Source organism: Harpia harpyja, chromosome 5 (genome assembly GCF_026419915.1).
Source record: "Harpia harpyja isolate bHarHar1 chromosome 5, bHarHar1 primary haplotype, whole genome shotgun sequence".
NCBI classification, from domain to species: domain Eukaryota; kingdom Metazoa; phylum Chordata; class Aves; order Accipitriformes; family Accipitridae; genus Harpia; species Harpia harpyja.
The window spans coordinates 41,320,414-41,343,386 of record NC_068944.1 but is presented as its reverse complement, the minus strand read 5'-3'; the positions used below and the strand labels follow the sequence as shown (position 1 = coordinate 41,343,386).

Below are 22,973 nucleotides of genomic sequence, written 5' to 3'. Positions count from 1 at the left end.
AACACCTTTCTTAACCACAGCACAGTGAGCAAGTAAAAAATAATGTAATACAAGTGAGGCAAAATTAATTCCTAAACAAATGGGTACCACATATAGCCTATGTAACACTTGAAGAGATTACTTGAATCTTTCGATTCCTTCAGTTCACTAAAAGGCAGCCTGCTTATCAAGGAAGAAATCTTACCTAAATTTCAGAGATAAAGTTCACTGAGAAGGTCTCAGGGCAACCACTGACAGGAAACTCTGCATGAGCCATTCAGTACAAGAAAAGCACTAACTTACTACGGAGCTGCTCTTTTATTTTATCCCTAGTATATATAAAATAGGGTAGTTTTATATAAGAAGCAGATAAACTTGCTTTGCTGTTTTCAATCCATTTCACCCTCCACACTTCTGTAAAGTGAGGATCAGAAGTAAGAGATGAGCTCTTTCTGACATTGTCCAGCTCCTGTATTTCATATTAGCATTACTGAACCTAACTCATGTCCTATGCTATCCAGGGCTCCCAGTCTCCATCGCTTACATCCTGTATTCCTAAACCCTGTTTGAAATCTGTTTCAGTTACCTTCAGCCTTTCAGGTTTGAAGTACAGCAACAAGACTGTTTACACAACTTCCCCACCATCATTTCAGTTTAAGTCTTCCCATCTTACATGAACTCCAAATTCTGATCTATTTCAGGGTCTATCTTGTATCCTGAGTCCCAGGAAGACAAAAATCACTGTGGTTTGAATAGTGTAGTAGTATTGGCTCATGATGCAACAATTTAAGTTTCAGAATCTTTGAATATCATAAAATCAAGAATGAAAAGCTATGACTAATGCTTTTCACTAGACAGAACAACAGAACCAGACCTTAATTACCTTTCAGCATTAATTATTCTGGACAACTGGCTGATTAAATAGAGCATGTTGTAATACATCTCAAATAGTTACTATAGTAACTTTGTCCATGACTGAATTCACAGCAGGAAAAAAATAATAATTAAAAAAATCCGTTCAGTTAAAGGCTGCTGTACAGTTGCAGGGTATTCAACAATCTCCACAATACACAGCAGCCAGAAGCATAACTGATCGATGTTACGTTGTTCAGATTTGTAATTTTAAAAGCACTGCAAAGAAGTAGTGATTAAGAATAAAATGTTTAATACACCAGTTTCTTAGCCAAGACTGCAGCACGTTTTGCAAAATTCTACATAGATTGGTAGTACTTCTATGCTGTATTAGCTCACATGTATTAACTCAAATGTATTTTAAAATATACTGAAACTATTCCTAAAATAACCTCACATATGAAATTAAAAGGATCAAGAAAACAGTTTAAAAAGGCATGCTCGATTTACACTGTACATATACTAAGAGCAAAAGTTGGTTTTGTCTGGATTTTTAGGATTGACTGGATAAATTTAGTTAATGGATTATCTCTGAAATCCACAAAGGGGTGTCAAGCTCTGCCTAAACACGGTTCCTTCTGTGGTACTCGTTCTGCATTAGCCTCCCTGCAGAAACAAAGCCACACAAAAATTTTGGACACACAGAGAAATATGAACAAGCCCAAAAAGCCACACAAATTTTGAAACAAAACGGTAAAATTAATTGCCAGTGACAGAACCTTACCATTTAAGACACACTTTATTTAAATAATGGTGCCCAGCTCCTCCCTCTTCTCCACACACTTAAAAAAACACCCACCAAAAAAAAAAAAACAACCCCACTGCTGTCTTTCTTACAGAAAGCAAAGGCTCAAAAACCCATAATGTACAGTAACATTTTAAAAGACCACAACTAATGTAATGCAAGGTTTGCCTTCCCCAACATGGACTGCAAATCTTACAATCCAGGGGTTTCACATTCATTTTTATATTCATCAGATTTTGAAACCTAAATCATCTAGTCACTCTGATTTTCTTCTAGGGAACAAATGCAGACCCCCGCTTTTCACTTAAAGAACTGATAACTCATTTCCCCACAGAGGTTGCAGAGTATTGTCATCCTTGAGTTCTTCAAGTGTTATGCAAATGTTCTCATTTTCATTAAGGAGCTACTTTAGACTATTTAAAAATAACTACATTACATCTTTAATGCATCCTCTATTACACATTTGGATTCAAACAGATTTTCTTTGGACATGTTCTGATAGACAATTAAATGCATTAATTTTTCAGTGAAGACCTACATTTGAGGGGGCGAGCAGCCCAATTTGAATAGTTGTTCAGTGATTTAGGGGGCCTCACAGTACTCACAAGTAACAAACTCCCAGCTCCTATTCAGGACTTCAGTCAGCAAGGGGGACTCATTATCAGATCTCTATCCCTTCTGACATTTTTTTTGCAACATCTGTATTCTATCCACGAGAGGAAGTTCTCTATCAAATACAGTTAGCTGAGTAAATGCAGCTTGAAGCTAGTCCACTTAATTTGGTCTAAGCCAATGATCCATCTTGCCCTGTATTCCACCTGACAGTGATTGCAGGAAAACCCTTACCAACCATTACAGGGTCTCTCTAATCACTCTAACACACTTTAGGTTTTTGTTGAGCTTATTATTGAGCAGAATATTAAACAAATACGTCAGTCCCAATAACAAAGTCCCCTGGAAAAGGAAAAAATTAAAAGAAAAGGAAAAGAAGAAAAACAAACACAGTGGTGCATGTTTTCAGAGAATAATGTAAATATTAGCATCTTGGACACACTGAATCTGACATTTGTGCTTTTCAATTCAGATGTTTAGGTGCCTTCCCATCCAGAAATGAGGACATTCATAATGAACTATCCTTAAGCTTTTAGTAAAACAGTTTTCCTGGGTAGGACTTAAAAATATGACATCTTGATACTGGTTTTAATGCTTAAAAGATATAGTGGAAGGTGGAATTCCTTAAAGTTCTGTGAGAATGCATAACCCCCTAAGTCTTCCACGTACTTCACTAACTTTACATAAGTTATTTTACCTCATATCAAATTTAATTAGCACATTAAAGCAAAACAGTCTAAGAAAGCAAGGACATGGACTTTGTGTGAAGACTCAGTTACCACATACTCCTTGAGTAGTTTCTAGCAGATTTTACAAAAAAAACCCCAACCAACCAAGGTCATAAAGTTTTGGCATTTCTTAACTAATAACATTCATTGGCACATAGAAAAGGTGACAGATTATGTAATTATTAATATGATTTGTTGCAATGGAGCACTGCAGAAAGCAAAAGCTCAATCCAGAAAAACAAAGCACCTTGCAGTTATTAAAAGAAAAACAACACAGAAATTACAATAAAATTAAATGCTTTTGCACTGAATTGTGAATTAAAGGCTTGCTTCTTCTCCCACATAAATCACTGTTACTTTAAGGGTGGGGAGGAAGAGAACAGCACAAGACAAACTTCAGTCTTGTATTTTGTTTTTATTGTAGAACTATGCCTAATAAGCTTTTTATTTAACACACTTTGAAGAACACCAAAACACTTTATAAGACTTATTTATTAAAACTGGTTTAAGTTAGTTTTAATGGATCAGACAGGCTAAGTACCATGTTAAAGAACATAGATTCAGCTACAGATGCATTTTAGTGTGAAAATTTTAAAAGTTCACAAAAATTTAAGAAGGCAAGTGGATTTGAGGTTTGGCTTTTTTCTTTTTAAGCACACAATTTTGTGATATGCATAAAAAAAAAAAGTACCATTTTACCTTCAGAGAACAAATATAGTATGTTTTGAGACAAAATATTTGGTACTTGGACATACTGAGAACCAAATAGAGGAGGGGATTGTGCTAAATAAAACCAGTGTCCTTTCCTAATGTAACAGAAGAGATCAGCTTTCAATAATTAGTTATTTTAAAGTGCTTTCTATTCTTTCCCAGAAAAGAACACCACTATGACCACAAACCTCATAGTATTTGTTCTTTTGGAAAACTATTCTACCTTAAAGACTTTGTTTTGAAATTTTTTCCACTTGTCATGAGGAAGTATATACAAAATGCTCCTTTTTTCCAAAAAGGAAAGGAAGTACATATTTCAGGTTCATAGGACATTAAATATTCATTTGTTGGAAAAAAAATTATAATCTGACTGCACACTGCAGACTACAGCAACATTCTGTTAAGACTCTTTTTTTTCCTGTGGGAAACTGGCAGTTTCACAGGTTGTACAGGTAATCTAATTAAACAAAGCATATGTATTAAAGACATTTACTCAACATTAAAGCCAAACATAGAGCTTTACCATTTTACCAGTTCAAGCAACATAGAAAGCTGCACGGATTTATTTTAAACTGATTAGGTATAGTTTTAAACTGAAAGAATGCAGTTTACCCCCCAAATCAGTTCACACACAGAAGTGCTATCCTCCAGATTTCACTGGAGCCGACTCTAGTATATCACCATCTCTCATTCATCACTGTCCCACTGACAGAGGTTAACAAACCTTCAGTTCTGACAGAACAGTTTATGTGCAAGCTTATTAATTTCCTTTATGCAGGTCAGCTTGGTTATCCCAAACCACCTAAGCAAGCTGATTAAGCTACTTGGTTAACATGCTTAAAATAAGTTCTGGAGTACACACATGAACTGCTCTAACAAAAGGATGCAGACAGTTACTTACTCCCTGCAACGTAATAGCAAGTGACAGCAGAGTTCTCAAACAGTACAGCCACCGGCAAAACAAACACCTGCCCACCTGCCCTACAGCAACAGTTTACACTGGAATCTGCACCCCTTGAATTAAGATCAGTTAATTGCCTGCAAGTTCATTTGTAGATCAGTTTTCAGAAAACAAAAACTTTTTTATACTGTTCATCAGTCTGTAAATTTTTCCTGTAGAAATGAACAGCCATATTAAAGTTTATTTATTATACTTAAGAGCATTGAACAGGTAAAATACATTTTTTGGTTAAAAGCACTCAATTTGCAATTTTGTATTTGACATCTCATGTCTTTTAAATAGTCCTTATAAAATAGAAATGAAACTACTTACTGGTTGCATAGCTCTGGCTGTCTAACTAGATTTTGAATGAATTCATTTAGTCCTGCTCTTCTCTGTTTAATAAAATCTGAAAGAAAAAAAAAAGAAAGAGATTTATTAGAATGATCAGTCAGCTTGTGAAAAAGACTTATTTTCAAATTTAGGGGTTTTTTAGGACTTAAACAGCAGTTAACCAGACTGGTTCACGACTGGTTCAGAACAGGATTGGTTCTACCTATGAAAATCACAAGCTTAAAATATTCAAGTGAGGTGAGAGAACAAATTTCAGCTTCTCTGCAACACTACTTGAAAATGTAGAAAGCCAGGTGGATTAAAAGTGCACTGAAGTGTTTCAAGAACAGTGCGTAACCACAGTGGACTAACCTGTGCAACCTTCATTGCACAAGTGAGCCCTTCAGGACCTGATTCCACTCAAAAAAAACCAAACCACAGGCAAAACTTGACATCAGTTGCACAAGTCAAGTTTTCGCATGAACAGTCCCACCGAGCAGCATATTTCCATAATATATGTATGGCAGTGCGAAAGTTGCACAATTCATCCTGCCAGCAGGCACTCGGATATAACCATTAAAGATAACTAAATAAAATGCTTTCCTTTTTGTTTTGGACATCATCTCTAACACACAAAAAAATCCGCAGAATCTTCACCCTCATCCAAAGCTTAAGACATGTAACTTTTCTTTAGCAATATGGAAAGATACACAAGGGATTTCAAACAGAAAGAGAGCTGTAACGCGACATAAAGTGTAAAACAGAATAATCTTGTTTTCATTACTTATATCAACAATAATTTTAAGGAACAAGAATATTTAATTTGTGTATTAACTTTTAAGCCATTCCAAGGACTCTTTCTGTCACATATAGATTACTGACAACTATTAAAATTTTAAATTCAAATTAAATTTCAATTAAAAGCTGTATTTTAAATATTAAGAAAAAAGTTCACATTCTTTCAGGGATATAATCCCTAAACCCTTGTTAGTGTACTTAATAATCCCAAATTACTGACATCAAACAGGAAGGTAAATTTGCATAAAGATGTTACAGTAGTCAACAACATCAGCAGTATCAGTATTGTGGAGGCACAATGCCATCAACCACTCTAAGCCCACAGAGCTATCCATGCTCTTGAAGATAAAACACCTGCATCATGTCAGCTCAAATGTATTCTGTAATTTTCTAGTTCTGTATTCTGACTGGTTCTACGATTTCCCTCTGCCCCATTTTTGAAGTTAAAACACGATTAATTTTGAGATAACCTAAGTGACAATAAAAATGATCATTTAGTTGACAATGTATGTTATGACAGTATTTTTGGTAGATTTTGGGAAAAAGGATATATGTAAGTTTCACTCTACTGTACTCGAATGCAATAGTACAATGCCACATACCTAAGCATGGATTGACGGAAGTAAAATACCTTTTCAACATTTGTAAAACATGCAACTTATTTCAGAAGCCAGCAGAACCATTACATCAAAGCTTCAATATATCAGTGTTAAGATAAAGAATTATTTAAATGAGCATTATGGCTCCATCTCCACCCTGCCCCCCAGCAAGAAACATCTTGAGAGCTATGTAGTTTCTCATGCTTCAAGGATTTCAGCACAGTTCACAGAAATTTAAAACAAGTCTGAGGACTTTGTTTTACATATATAGTTCTAATAAAAGTTTTAGTTGGGGTTTTTTCCACCCATTTAAACTCCAGTTTCCTAAATTTGACTCCCAAGAAATCCACCTGTACATTTCGCTGTACAGCAGACCAGACTGCATAACATTACTAGGTCTTCAGCCAGCTCTGAAAACCCCCAGGTCAGAGAAAAGGAAAGAAACCAAACCAAACCAAGACGACCCTGTAGACACAATACATGCAGAAGGCAATCATTTACATCTTCATCAGAAGAGAACATCAGAACTTGGATACTTGCATTTGATTATTTTAATAAAAAATAAAAGGGAGTTTCACGTCAGGAATGTGATGATTAACTGTAACTGCCAAAAATTAACTTGTTTGAAAGAACTCTAAAAAACCCAAAACAACACATCCCAAGAGTTCAACACCTTTAGATCCATTTGTTCTTCAGCAAAGGAGAAAATTAAATGTTTGAAACAGGTGCAGGAGGAGGTGAAACTACAAACACAGCCTGATCACATCAGCAAGCCAGGGGAGGGTGGGAAGTTCCCAATGACCATGAGGAAAACCCTCAAGTAAAAACGGCCTGAATGAAGGGTATAAAGACACAGAGCAAAGGCCTGGCCTTCCCATTTGCCGTTATTTATTCATCAGTGGTGCCACCTAGGTTAATTCAGTGCACTTTACAAGTGATTTTTCATTAGTATTTTGATGTGGACAGAGCAAGCTTAATTGGGACCTATTACTGCTAACTGGATCACATTATGTTCACATCTGACAGGCTTCTGCAAGTGGAACAACAACAGGAAGAGGTTCATTTTTATCTAAACTGTTCAAGGAAGCACATTTAGATACAGAGTTCAAAAGCCTTCAAAAGATAAATCCTTTAGTTATTTCATTGGGGGGGGGGGGGGGGAGTCACACAAAGGAAGTTTAAAATTTACTAGGTGTACATTTAGAAGAGTCTGAGTTTTGGCTTTTGCTTTTATAGAAGAGAGATTACACCCGACAGTTCAGAGTCTCTCACAATCCTGAACATGGGAGGGTTGGGAAGAAGTATAGGCTTCAGTGCAAGAGAGACACTGGGCCACTAAGCAATACTTTGCTCATCATCACAAGGTAGAATACCTACCTACGCTAGTTCCTGTTCTTGACTGAAGCATGACTAAACTTTCATTTAGTCACTGTTTTGAGGACTGGTGTAAAACTCATCCAAGATAGCTTCTTGTAGGCTGGAATAGATCAATTTTCATATAAAGAAACTGACAAAATGAGTAACAAGATAATAACTTACCAGGATCAAAATTATCTCCAAATATTCTTTTAGCTGGAATCTTGAGGTTCATGGTGGGAAATTGCTTCTTTAGCTGAAAACAAAACACATACAATGGGATTGTGCTTAGACATCAAAGTACCCAGAAATAATTGCATTTTTTTTTGTTTTCTGGTGAACAGTTTGAACATCTGATTATTAGTAATTCTGCTCCTCTCTGCGATCTTCTCTACTCATACACTTGGGGAAAAAAAAACAAACCCAAAAGAATCTGTACTCAGCTTGTTTGTACCAGTCATACCCTCTTAAATTCAAAGACCATCTCACTTCAGAAAGCTATGGACTATTGTAGCTATCTTCTGCAATATTGCCAAAATGATTTTCCACTTGCCCCTGATTAAAAAACATAGGCTACAATTTCAATGCTGGTTTTATTCTCCTCTTTACTTCCTTCCTCCATCAATTCTCTCTCTCTTGGGTTTGTTTTTTTCTTGCTTGCTTGCATAGGGGTGTATGCATGAGGTTTAAGACAGGCTGGGGATACAAGCCTCTGGGTTTTGCCCAAACAACATTCTTAAAACTTTAGAAACCACAGGTGGTCTACCCCAAGGTCAAAATTATAAACAGATTAATAGCCTGTTTTATGATGCTGCATTTGATAATTTGATTATATTCTACACTCAATAAACTGACCAGCTCATAAACAACAGCACTGAATTTATAAAAAAAAAAAAACCAACTGACACAAGCCAAGCCTTGATTACATTTGCTTCATCTTCAAGTGCTCCAGAACAGCAATCTTACTCTCATCCTCTTTAAGAGAGTAGTTTCCTAATACAGTAGCTGGTAATTTTTCTTTCCTTAGAAACATCAGTATCTCTTCCAGTTAGCAGCATAAGTTCTTCTTGGTGTACAACACTACATGAATTACACTGAATAGAAACTGGACTAAACGTGCTCCTGGTTATGTTTCCCCAGGACCTCCACCTTTACACGCATCAGAAAGACCAGCGTTGAACAAACTTCAGCAGAGCAATGCTAATCTGAATGGCAAGGAAATGTGGCAAAGGAACAGGATCACCAATACTCACTCTGCAAGTATCAAAAAGGGGATACTTTTTCACATCGCTTGCAAGTCTATCCCAAGATGCAGGCAAAGCATAGCATGGTGTATCCAGGCTTACTTCAGCTCAGACCATCTAAGACAGCTCCAAGCTCATTCTCTGCATTTGTATACCACTGCCACATATAAATCCATGTACAGTGAGGCAGAAGGGAGAAAAGCCTGACTACTTCCCATAGGGGCAATGGAAGGGAAATGGAGGCACAGATATGCAGCTGGTAATCTTTTCTTATGGGGATCACAGAGGAATTATTTCTTCTTTTGTTAAAGCAAAAACTGTGGGCTCTGAACATGAATTACTGGAGAAAAACATGGATACAGGACACATAATAGACTGCACATCTGAGCAAGTATTTGCCCCGCTTGCCCACTATGTGAAAAGGGCAAAATCCTCTTCTAGCAACAAACTCAAGAAATCCATACTTAAGTTGCTGAATAGGCCTATTTTATTTCGACCACTGCCACAAAATCTGGCTAGGAAACTGCAGGTAGGAATTGCCATGGCTGACTCACCAGAAAGTTTGTGTTAAGAAACAAGGATTTGTTCATTGCTTTCAGTACTTCAAAGTAAAACACTTATTTTAACTTATTTTAACACTTATCTATCTAGATGTTTTAAGTTTTGCAGTGATTTTTACCATCACGAACAAACGCACATTTCAGATGTTTTGACGACCAGTAAATTTGAAGTTTCTCTCATTACACTAGGATCCCAAGCAACAATTAAAAAAAAGTGACAAATAAGTGGATTTTGAGTTTGAAATTCAAGCAAACCAAAGCTTAAAAAACCCATCCTGTCATTTTCTTTAAACAGGCTCCTACAGCTATTGACTCAAACTTCTCAAGAGGGAATTAACTCAAATCATAACACTGCAAACAAGTGTTACTCTGTGCTATTCTGGCATGATTTTGTAGCTTGCCTTTTGCTTACCGTATTGTAAAGTTTATCAAACTCTGCATACCGTCTGAAGACAAACCATTCATTTCTGCCAACTGAGACCAACACTTTGTAAACCTGTAGCAACAAAGACAAAGTTATTGCCAACAGCAAAGTTTAATAAAACCTCCCAGGTTTTATTAAAAACTACTAAAAACTACTACTAAAATCTTGTAGTGGAAATAAGGGCAGGCTGTTAAATGTATTGTGTAAATGTACTTGTTGAGCTATGTATTTCTTACAGCTAAGTCACATAGACAGCAACACAAATGATTAAAAAAACAATTAGAAGAGTCTGGTATTTTACAGAAATTTTTTTTTAAACACCAGGCGAGCAAAAACTAACACCAAAGCTGATTTAATGAAGTTTCATATATTAGTTCATAGCCAACAAGAACACCTGGCCATCAGACAGTAGTCTATAAAAATTTGCTATGAAATTTAACAACTTGATAATCCATAATGAAGACTAATATTAAGGAAGTAAAGCATTTAAACACTGAAGATTGACTTCATGAAAACCTGAAGAGAAAGCACATATGGAAGGCAGTTATAAAGATAACTGTTCCTTGCAACATCTTGAATACATATCATAGTCAGGATCCTGGCAGATGACACAATTGTTCAGGGCAGAAAAAAAAGCTGCTGTGGCTGAAATACATCACTGGTTACATAACACACAGCATTGGGATCAAGGGAGGTGTAGCTGGAGCCTGCTGCCCAGTTCTGGCCATTCAAATCCCATGGCAGCAGAAGACTCCAGTAACTAGACAGATTGTCAGTCCCTGGCTTCATAAATCTGGTTGACAGCTGAGTGTCCAGCAGGCTTCTCCTGTCTCTCCTGCAACTAGTTGACCCCACTTCTCCACCTTCTTGTACTTCCAGAAGGAGGCTGGCTATTCCTTCAGGGGAGAAGATGGGCACAGCAAGGAAATAAGTGCAGGAGGCTGCTAACTCCTGATGCAGAAAACTGGACCAATGCCCCAGTGTCCCTCTGACCTGCAACAGCAACTTCCCTCTTTTTAACTCCCTCAGTGGAAGCGGCAGCCACCACCATCAGTTCCTTAGCATGAGATCTGCATTCATGCTACGTTAACTGCTCGAATAAGCTCTCAGTCTTCTTTGGTGAACACAGGAGGCTGTAGAGAAGCATCCAGTAGGATGCTCATGAGACTCTTCTTAGAAAATGAGCTTTCCCTTATACCGCTAAACAAGCGTTAGAATAAAACCTAGCTACAGGCCTTCTAGAGCCCCCCCCAGACTGTAAACAGCAAAAGCTTCAGCTGCAAAGACTTAAGTACTGTTCTCCTGAACTAGGTATCTTATAAAGCAATGAATTCACTCCCCATGAATGCATGGCAGATCAATGCCAACAAGCTTAAGAAGCAGGCCATGGACGACAACTTGAATTAGCAGGACAAAATGCATAGACTGCAAAGTGTAGAGGCAAGCATAACTTAGGATTCAAGATGACAATTTACCTCCTTGACAACCTCGAAGTTAAAACAGTTTTGCTCTCGCAGTAACTAGCTGCAGAACAATGACACAGTCAACATTTTTTACATGAGACAGCATAAAAACCCATATGAGGTCATCCTGTTCACACCATCACCAAAGCTCTTGCATACCCAACAAAGGAGAAACTGCAAGTTCAACAGTTATGGAAGCACTGACAGGTAAGAACACATATGATATCTATAAAGAAATCTGTAAAACCCAAAAACATAACATGTCTCTGTGCTGTATTGCTAGTCTCAGCTACACCTATGTAATAATTTAGACAGATGTGCAATGCCTGTCTCTAGAAAGGTGGGGGAAGGAATCTAGCCTTACTTAGATAATAACCTTTTTAAATCGAATTACTCTAAATCTAAACCAAAACTAGTCACTGATAAAAGGAAGACTAGGAAAAACGTGGGCTCTCTCTGGAAGGAAATGGGAGACCTGGTTACCCAGGACGTGGAGAAGGCTGAGGTACTCCATGACCTTTTTGCCTCAGTCTTCACTTCCAAGTGCTCCAGCCACACTGCTCAAGTCACAGAAGGCAAAGGCAGGGACTGGGAGAACGAAGAACTGCCCATCGTAGGATAAGATCACGTTCAAGACCATCTAAGGAACCTGAAGGTGCACAAGTCCACGGGACCTGATGAGATGCATCCACGGATCCTGAGGGAACTAGCAGATGAAGTGCTTAAGCCACTATCCATCATGTTTGAGAAGTCGTGGCAGACCAGGGAAGTTCCCACTGACTGGAAAAGGGGAAACATAACCCCCATTTTGAAAAAGGGAAAAAAGGAAGACCTGGGGAACTACAGGCCAGTCAGTCTCTCCTCTGTGCTCAGCAAGATCATGGAGCAGATCCTCCTGGAAACTATGCTAAGGCACACAGAAAATAAGTAGGTGATTGGTGACAGCCAACATGGCCTCACTAAGGGCAAACTGTGCCTGACAAACATGGTGGGCTTCTACAACAGGGTTACAGTGTTGGTGGATAAGGGAAGAGCAACACACCTCATCTGCCTGTACTTGTGCAAAGCATTTGACACTGTCCTGCAAAACACCCTTGTCTCTAAACTGGAGAGACATGGATTTGACAGATGGACCACTCAGTGGCTAAGGAATTGGCTGGACGGTTGCACTCAAAGAGCTGGGGTCAACGGCTCGATGTCCAAGTGGAGACCAGTGACGAGTGGTTTTCCTCAGGGGTCAGTATTGGGACCAGCGCTGTTTAACATCTTTGCTGGCGACACGGACAGTGGGATTGAACGCACCCTCAGCAAGTTTGCCAATGACACCAAGCTGTGTGGCACAGTCAACACGCTGGAGGGAAGGGGTGCCATCCAGAGGGACCTTGACAGGCTTGAGAGGTGGGCCTGTGCAAACTGCATCAAGTTCAACAAGGCCAAGTGCAAGGTCCTGCACATGGGTTGCAGCAATCCCAAGCACAGACACAGGCTGGGCAGAGAATGGATTGAGAGCAGTCCTGTGGAGGACTTGGGGGCATTGGTTGACCAGAAGCTCAACATGACTTGGCAATGCACACTTGCAGCCTAGAAAGCCAACCGTATCCTGGGCTGCAAGGAAAGAAACCTAACCAGCAGGTTGAGGGAAGTGATTCTGCCCCTTTGCTCTCATGACACCCTACCTGGAGTACTGCATTCAGCTGTGGGGCCCCCAACAGAAGGAGGACATGGACCTGTTGGAGCAGGTCCAGAGGAGGGCCACAAAAATGATCAGAGGGATGGAACACCTCTCATACGAAGACAGGCTGAAAGAGTTGGGGTTGTTCAGCCTGGAGAAGAGAAGGCTCCAGGAAGACCTTATAGCAGGCTTCCAGTACCTAAAGGTGGCCTACAAGAAAGTCAGAGAGGGACTTTGACAGGACAAGGGGTAATGGCTTTAAACTGAAAGTGGGGAGATTTAGATTGGATGTAAGGAAGAAGTTCTTCACTGTGAGGGTGGTGAGGCACTGGAACAGGTTGCCCAGAGAGGTTGTGGATGTCCCATTCCTGGAAGTGTTCCAAGGCCAGGTTGGATGGGGCTTTGAGCAACCTGGTCTAGTGGAAGGTGTCCCTGCCCATGACAGGGGGGTTGGAACTAGATGATCTTTAAGGTCCCTTCCAACCCAAACCATTCTATGATTCTATGATGAAAACTCCTACAACATAGGTAAGATGCATCCACACCTTGTAACATGTGGATAAATAACGCAAAGCTTTGAGAAAGGAAAAAGGAAGAAAAAGAAACAGAATTCCTGAAAACATCACCATCACAATCATCACCATAAACTATCTTCCCAGATACAGACAGGATAGGGCCCAGCTATTTCTGTACGTGATAAATTTCTTCACAAAAGTCACTGAAATTAAAAGGCTTCAACTCTGTTTTGGTAGCTCATGCTCCTGGATTAAACATTCAATTTGTATTAAACAAAGATAAGTAAAAAGGTAGGCTGTTTTCCAATTTCAAGAGAGCAACCATTGAGAAAGTAAGGAAACTATATTTATTAAGTGTCAACAAAATAAAAAAACAACTCCACAATTTCCACAGGGCTGGGGATTAGTATTATACGTCACAGGTCTGAGACAAGGTTTCCAAATTTAATCAGAGAAACAGCACCCTTGAAAGAGATTTCTTAATAAGCCTGTATATGATAGGGGTGTGAAGGGAGAAAAGAACAAGTCAGAAGAGAAAATTAAGCCTCAGACATTAAACAGCATAGGGATAAAAGTAAGAAATCCAAAACAAAGCTATTTGGCAAAACAGGCAAAAGAATGGCTCACTATACATAAGGACAGAATAGAAATTAATATAGCCTAGATATGGTCCAAAACAAGCAAGTATTTTGCTATTTTTATGAAGAAAGTGAATGCTCAATCTTCAGAAAAAGGGAGGACAGAGAACTAGAGTGGATATACATACAGGCTGGTTACCATGAATTAAGTGGAAGCAAAAAAACTTTCCTACCAGAATGCCTGAAAAATTCAAACACAAAATTATTTGTCAAGAAAAAAAATATTGGTAATAAAATACTGCATACATTCGATATATTAACAAAAACAAATCAAATACTCAATAAAAGGTTATGAAAATGCTCGGGAGGCATAAAGATTTAATTTCCAAAGACAAAACTGAAAAATTTGACTTATCAGAATGAGGACTGCACAGATACATGATTATTTTTAAAAATGCTTCATCAGGGCAAGTGTGAGGGGAAAAAGAAAAGCTAGTAAAAGCTAAGTTGCACATACTCATCTTGTTTCCATGCCAGCATTAAGTGAGCCACTCTAAGGTTCGAGCTGGAATTCAGTTTCTACTCAGACCAGTAAGATTCTAGAATAGTCTCAGAAGCAGTAGTGATATATGCTGTAAGTGACAGTAAGGTGCAGATTATACAAAACAGTCACCTGAAGTCTTTCCTAGCCTTTATCACTTTAACCTTTCCTTTCACCCCAAGGTTCTTACTGCTGTTTATGGAAATGGCACTAATACTGCCATCAGAAACAGACAGCTGTAACTACCACAGGTTTGTTAAGAACTGTTTCTCCCTACACCCCTCTCTCGCTCCCCTCCAAAAGCAGTACTGACAGGCTCCAGTCATTACAACACAGCTACAGAAGAGGAGACAGAATAGAAGCACTGACAGACACATGCTGGAATTCCAGTTCCTACCATGAAGTTTAGTGTGACCCTCACTTCTGTTATCAAATCCTAAAATAAATGCAATAATGCTCAAAAGCTTGGTTGTGAGAAGCAGTTCTTGTCAAGCTGCTAATTATTCCCTGATGCAGAAAGCAGAAGCTACCAAGACAAAAGTGTACCTCCACACAGCGCAAGCTGGGTTACATTCCTTCTTCCCCCTGCTCAACCCCCAGTTTCTGAAGTTTCCTACACTCTTGCTTGTACAGTTTTCTAAAGGGCACACCCAAAGAAAGTGCCTTTAAGTTGCTAAGGTTGTCACACAGATCTTTAGGTAAAATGACCTGGAAATCACAACACTAGTATGTAACACAAACGTACCACACTGGCACATTTTAACAGCAGAACTGCCAGCACTGAGGCAATAAAACAAACCTGTTTTGCTGAAGTTTAGACTTTCAGGAAGTTTTTCCTGCTCATTTGAGTTTCACATGCATGCAGCAGTTCAAAGTATTAGTAAAGTTCTCTTTTGCTTGTTCCCTTTCCCAGCACATTCCTTCCCCAAATTACATCATGATACACTTGTAGAATCAAACAGCATTGTTGTTCTCCGAGGAAGAGAGGTAAAGAGGAAAGGCAGATAGGTAATTCAAATCTGTGTTTTGTTGTATTCTTCAGACAGCAACTCAGTCTAAGGGTGTTTGCATTCCACATCTGAAGAGTGACTAATTCACTCAAAAAAACGCCCCAAACCAACCAACCAAACAAAAAAACTCCCCCAAAAACCAAAATAAAAAAAAAAAACCAGCAGCTTAGAGGAAGTTGCACAAGACCAATGAAATAGTTTGAGCTTTTTAAAGGAAGTATTATGATGCTGTCTTTATACCCTAGCGTACATATAAGCAAAACAAAAATCCATGCCACACTACTTTATTTCTCAGTATGCAATGCAAAGAGTTTCCCCACAGAATGGTAAGACTTTACTTCTAGAAAGCAAGTCAAATTGGGAGGCCAAAAAAGGAAGGGAGAGAGGAATGACAAGGAGTGGTAATGGGAACAGGATAGGAAAAAACTCATAGGCATTAGAATCAGAAAATAGGAAGGCAGGCAGAAAAAAGGTCTTTCAGAAATTTGATGGTTTGTATTATTTTTTCTTTTACACAAAAAATTATAAAAGTATAATAGGATATCTATGAAAAAAATGGCCATTAGAAAAAACAAAACAAAACAACCCAACCAAAACCAAACCCACACTTTACTCCTTTACAAAATAAATGTTTTTACGAAAAGTCATGTAGGATGACAAATCTTCATCTGATTCAGTATCAAAACATTATCCCTACATTTGGACACTTATGTATTTTATATGAAAAAATGCTGCTATTTGGGGTAAAAATACCAGAAATTTGTAAAGCCAAATTGTTTTTGCAGAAAGCAACACAGTTAAACACTGCAGAACATTCACAACTTCTCACACTGGACTATGGCCAGTACTCACAAGAGCAAGTGAACAGATTTCCATAAACCTGTTGAAAATAATACCAAGCTTACTAGTAGGAAAAAGAAAGTAGCAGTTCTAGGCACTAACAGCCTATGCATTTGCCTACTTTGCTCACACTCTTACATACTTACAGTAAATCTTTTTTTCTTCTCTCTGTGTTCATCAGAGCTGGGAATGCTAACACTTGGGCAGCTTTCTTTGAGATCCATTGTATGTGTCCTTTTGACAAATTTGTTACAGGACCCTGCTTTGGGTCTTGCAATCAGAAGATCTCTTCAACAGTATTGATCCAAGATACGAAGCTTTTCTTGAGAAAATATGAATTCCATCATGTAATCTTAAAGTGAACATAAAAGGAAAATTAAGTACAGGAACACTTAACTCACAGTGCTAAAACCTGTATGACAAGAACTTTTCCTGGCAGGAAATGCACTTTAATATGCACACATACAGCCATAATCATTACAATTTTGCAGTTTCATACTTGTGGTCCTTCATTGTTTCACTGAAATCACTCACATTCTCTAAGGACACAAGTGCACCCAAAAATTCACTGAGTTGTGTGGACATACTGGAAACAGATTTGGGCCCACTACAGACAATACTTTGAAGGAACAAAGATAGAGCACGGAGAAATAATAAAGATGACAACCTGGTACCGGACACCTGAGAAAAGCCACTAACATGTACATTTGGAACAGTTTATTTCAAAAACAAGGGTTTTCAACTGCATGAATCTGTACCAGAGGGCATTTCAGATTTGTCAGAACACGCTGAGTGCATTTAATTATCACATCAGAGATGAAAGACAACATGAGAAAAAATAATTTTTCATGTGAATTTTAGAGAGGGACATGGGTAGCATCATGTGTCTGCCTGAATATTTACCTTCTCTGCCCCCTCTTCCCCCATACTTGACATACTTTGTGTTTAGCAGAACAGTAAGGTTGTCCATACCCTTCAGTAGAACAGTTAGCTTCCTTGCAGAACTTGAGAAGGGCACAAGACAAGAGAGAGGATAAAGCCATCAAAAAGGCAGAAAGCTTAGTATTAACTAGATGCCTCTTCACTCACTAAGGGACAGTATCCTCCACACCTGTCTTGAGCACAAGCAAATTGTTTACTGGACCCCACTGCAAACAACAGGAACTTCAGCACTGCCTAAGAGCAGCCGAAATTAAGGCTACGTAGCTACAACCCTCTGTTCAGGCCTGCACGGCCATCTGAAGTGTTTTAGTGAATGCAGCTCAGCTTTTAGAACACTATGTGTCTGACCAACTTACAAACATGAGAAATAATTTTAGAAAGAGGAGACCTCAGTTCTCTTCAAAACACATGGAGGAAAAAGGAGCGCCCAGTCCAACATTTAACTCCTTGTTTTCTTAAAACAGGGAAGTATAAAAGTGAGCTGTATATTTCATATCATAAATTTCCAAAAAGCACAAACTAATCCAGTGCAATTCTGCTATTAGAGAGACACCCATATTTATGTTGGCATGAAGGCCAAAGCCCCTGGAATCCAGTGAAAAGATTTGTGCTTGATACCCAACTAGTCTCAGTCAGTCAGTTGACTATTTTTCTTGTTCTCAAAAGCCAAATCATCTCTCTGGTTCAAACTTCATGTTATTATTCCTCCTGTAGCCATTTAAAATCAAGTAATTTTCAAAGATCTATCTGGTGACTTCAAACAAAAAGGAGTGTTTGAAACCACTGTAAGCACAGCTAAGTGATAGATCATCCATACTGCAACATATTTAGAGAATTATTTTTAGTTACATCTGCATTTACCTTAATTTGATTGTTCTCTACTTCACTGATTAGGTAATTACAGGGTTGAGCAGGGTTAAGCTTCCCCCCCCCCCTTATTTGACTATAACACAGCTCATCTAAGCCAGTTACACAGACTTTGAGTTTCAAATTGGTTTCTCTTTTCCTTTAGCAAGCCACTATTAAAAGCTTTATTACAAGGCACAGTTTCCATTTTCCACAATTTTATATTGGCATGGGATTAAGACTGTTCTTCACCCATTGCCACACACTAAAATTAAGATCTAAAGGTTAACTGTGCTCTTCTCCATCGTAAGAGGTCCACTAAAACAGTCAATAGGCACCACTTTCAGTAAGTGTTTCACTAAGCTTAGACTTTACTAAGCACTTATGTCAATCTTTAGCCACTTCAGGTCCAGTGCCAGAAACTGAGCACAAGTCCCTGCGTTTATCTGTCTTCCTGCTCGTCACAGAAAAACAAGTAAAGCTTTAAAACGGATTAGGTGTTCCCTGACTAATATCACTCACCATCTTTCTCCTCTTGTAAACTGACATTCATTACAAAGGTTCCTAACGTGCTTGCACTGAGTCTGACAATATAGGCTGTACTGCTCTCATCCCTTTCATTTTTTTATTCTTTCTGTCATACTTTTAAATACCAGTACAGGAGCAGTATGGATTAAAAGCTGTAGTCCAAAGAATATCACTTGGAAGACTGAGCTTTATTCCAGATCTGAAATTGAAAGATCTAAGGAAAACAAAAGGAGGAAGTGTCACCCAGATTAATTCAGGAAGAGTTTATTCATCTTACTGGGGAGAAGAAGAAGAAATCATCTGAGAAGCTGAAACTACAGTGTTCGTGTATCTTTCTTCAAGCTGCCTGGAAGATCACTGGCTGTGATTATTTTCTTTCCCTGAGGCATCTCCTCTGAGCTGTGCCTGGGTCACCAACAGTAAACTGAACCGACAAACTTGGGAGAAATCCATTTTCAGTTTGCCACTAAGCTCCAGAGGATCAGAGCTTTCTTTCAATTTCTATTTGCCATGAGCATATCAGCTCTTGAGAGCTTCTCATAGCTGAACTGTAGGTCTGACTGTAGAAATAGGGATACATTTGCCTTAATGTTTGCCATGCTGTAGTTTAAGAACACAGCTGTAGTTTTAGTAGCAGGTAAAACCACTAATGCTGTGGTAACTACGTGAAGTAATAATAACAGAGAGCAAACAGTAGAGATATTTTCATCCACAGCTTCAAAAGTGCAAACTGCAGGGTCTTGAGGGTTGCCACATACAAGTGAATTTAACAGACACTGTCAGTTGAGAAGTCTCTGCCTCTGGTTATAGCTTTTCCTGTAACTAAGAAAAAGTAGCCCCTGGCCTCAACTTTGATAACAGGCAGAAAGGAAAAGGAACTTTAGAAAACCAGGTAGCAAAATAAATCCCCTTAAATCGTACTTGGGCACTAGTGAAAGAATATGTAGATAATGGAAGACAGGGTAACACTGAGACCAGTGTTGTCCACAAACAGCTAAAACTTTTTAAGTTGCTACAGTATCTAGGCCTGGAACAGGGGAAGGCACAGACAAATGTGTTAGAAGAGAACAGAAGTCACGCACCCTTCTGGCAAAGTTTCAAGCCTATCAGCAGCTACACTGTCCATTCTCTCCATGGTGGCTGTCAAAAAGCAAGCAGTATTTTCACTGTTTCCTGCAGGAAGCCATAACAATGTCAAATTTCAGGCTGACACTTGCCTCTGGTGAAGTAAGAGCATGACAATAACAGAACCCTGACACTATGAGAAAATATATAGATCTACTATACCCACAAATGAAGAATTTTCTGAATGCGTTACAATAAAGTATTTTGTGCAACATGTAGCAATAGCTACACACAACAGGCAAACATTATGCAGTTTAGTGATACACGGCAACCTCCTTTTACTCCTTTCTACATAAGCTAGGCTCAAACTGTACTGGAAAAGGTTTCTGAAGTTTAATCAGATTGTTTTATTTTGTACTGAAACACTTTCTTTTCTTTTTTAAATGATAATGGCCTGAAGATGATACCACTGTATAACCACAGACCCTTGTTCTGGGTGCTTACGAGTCTCTCTCTGCCAAGAATGTTCAAAATTAGACTAGGAACCTATGTACTCACCTGCTGGGTGAGTATTCTCCAGCTGTGGCCAAACTGCCTCAAATGCCTCTAAGGCCAGTGCAAATCAGGTATCACACTCACTCCAACTCTTTGAGTAATACAAGGGAAGCAGAGACAAGAACAGTCAAAAAACCCCAAAGACAGTCTCCCTTCAAGCACGCTTGGAAGAATCACCAGGATCCATACTCACCCATTGGAACAGAACAGGCATTTCCCTATGCACTAATCATCCACCTAGAAAGACTTACTCTAGGACTGAGTCACCAGCAAAACCAGCTGCTGAAAATCCCACCTGAGTGTGATTCCAATTACGGAAGAAACCTGCATATGCAGAAACAGAAAGCAACACACAGGAGACAATCTGTTATTCACTATAAAGATTACTCTATTTCCTCTTACTTGAGAGAAAATATCATCTTTGGCATGCTTTTCATCACTTCCTCAGTCTTCTCCACAAATATCCTGATAATGACTCAACAGATCACTGGACATTACACAATCTTTGAGAAAGCCCAGAAAGTCAGCTTTTTCTCAAATGCTGTATTATGAAATAAAGCGTCCCACTCTCTTGTTACCAGACAGGCTGCTGACACACAGGAAATGGGAGACAAGATATTCAGAATCTGATGCGACAGAAACAAAGGATAAGGAGAGCCAGGGACTGTAGAAGTCACGTGCTTCAGAGTCAAAAGCAAAACACAGATCACTAAATCTGTAAAGAGAGATGGATGGCCAGAAGCTGTTGAACAACTAGGTTCTGAAGAAAACAGGTTTCACATAGGCCATCCTTTTAAATACCACATACATATGATTTTTAATACAGGAACACTAAATACCAGTGTAGACCTCCAGAAATACTCCTGCTGAAGAAAAAGGAGACGGCTAACCAAAATACTCTGGCCAATCCTTGGCTTATCTCCGCACTCCCTTCTAACTACAATTTGAGAATTGAGAATTCACCCATTGGTATAAATGAAAAAACCTGCTCCCTGTTCACACACCCACCCACTACCTTGCTTTTTTTTAAAAAAAAAAAAAAAAAATCTCTACAAGCATCACTATGGAAAGCAAACCACTACTCTGCAGCAATATGGGCAAAGTCCAATTCAACTGATTCTTTCTACTTGTAGAAAAGGATTGCAGATAAAGTGAAAACTCAACCAAGGGAAAGAAATAAGTAACTGGTGTTTTGCCTGACTTCTCCAAAGTAAATTTGATAGAGGCAAACATTTCCCTCCCACGATTCTACTGCACCCAAGAACATCCCTTCTGCCCCACCGCCCAAAGTAAGCTCCAGTAAATTACTCTAACTGGCATATAAGAAAATTCGTGGCTCGGACTGGATCTATTTGCATTCATGTTTATTACATGACTGAATACAGCTTCTTTGCTGTGGTAAGCAAACCCTGAGTAATAAAATGGGTCTGAAGAACAGATACTGCCAACAAGAGGCAGATGTCTTTTAATCCTGAACACAGGCCCATAACAATTTCATCTTTAGCCTGTGTCCACAGTATCTGGAAAGGTCACTATGTGCCTCAGACGGTATGACTTACACAAACAAGCAGAGCACATAAAAAAATATCTAGTTTGCATTACACTTGCTATGTGCACATTTCTTGGCGTGCTTCCTCAGCTTTCCTACACACCAGGTCCAATTAAAGTTAAATGTAGATGCCTCAGGATAGCACAGATCAAAAGTTGTAGCAACAGGACTGTGAGCTACTTTCAAGAGGTCTTACAGACAGCTGATACCAGTCACTTGCAGCATAGTCAGTTCTACATAAGAGGGCAGTCAGACTTCAGTGAACACAAAGCAAATAATCCCAGCCTCATTTTGTCCTTCTTGACAAAAATTAAGCGAGGGAACCCCAAATTTCAATTCCAGATATACTGCCCATTTTTTTACATGACCTTCAACAAAAGTCACCAACTGTTTTCCCTCTGTTTCACTACGTAAAAAGAATTCTCATCTACTTAAGATTGATGTTATTGCTAATGCATCAAACATGGAGAAAGTTACTGGATTTTACGTACTATAATTGGCAAAAGGGTAAAATACATACAACAGAATATATCTGGATTTTAAAATAATGAAATATGTAAATCCAAGCTACAGTTCACAATCCAGAAAACACACTTTTGAAGTCTGTGCTCTACTGAATTCACAGCTGCGTAGAACCATAAAGCTGTTGGATAATGAAAAGGCTACAACTTAAATATTGGAGTATAAAAGGCAAGTAAGAGAAATGGCCTTTAGCAATATCCAAATTGCATGCCCAGTTCACCAGCACTCGATTCCTCATGTTACATCAGTACAACTACAGCTAGTATTTTATGTCCATTCGTCAAGTTTACAAACTCTTGCAGGTAAGAGCATACATTGACCTCTCACATATTTCAGTGCTCCACAGAGAATAAGGTGGTGTTTCAATTCTACAAGGATTCAGAGAACAGTTGTTTATGCACGTATA

At 38.8% G+C, this 22,973-nt stretch overlaps 1 protein-coding gene across 8 annotated transcripts in view; it reads right to left on the bottom strand.

Moving 5' to 3' along the window:
- The window catches only part of SGK3 (serum/glucocorticoid regulated kinase family member 3), a 61,428-nt gene that overhangs the window by 15,553 nt on the left and 22,902 nt on the right, over nt 1–22,973 (bottom strand). For 6 of the 8 annotated variants that reach the window (XM_052788142.1, XM_052788139.1, XM_052788143.1 and 3 more), the window contains exons 2-5: nt 16,707–16,912; nt 9,930–10,013; nt 7,897–7,969; nt 4,961–5,036 (exon numbers count right to left, since the gene is read on the bottom strand). In XM_052788142.1, the coding sequence (XP_052644102.1) occupies nt 4,961–5,036; nt 7,897–7,969; nt 9,930–10,013; nt 16,707–16,784 (311 nt within the window). In that variant the 5' untranslated portion in view covers nt 16,785–16,912. Of the gene's footprint in view, nt 1–4,960; nt 5,037–7,734; nt 7,970–9,929; nt 10,014–16,706; nt 16,913–20,499; nt 20,524–22,973 lie in introns of those variants that run through there. The other 2 variants (XM_052788144.1, XM_052788146.1) reach the window with 2 other exon arrangements.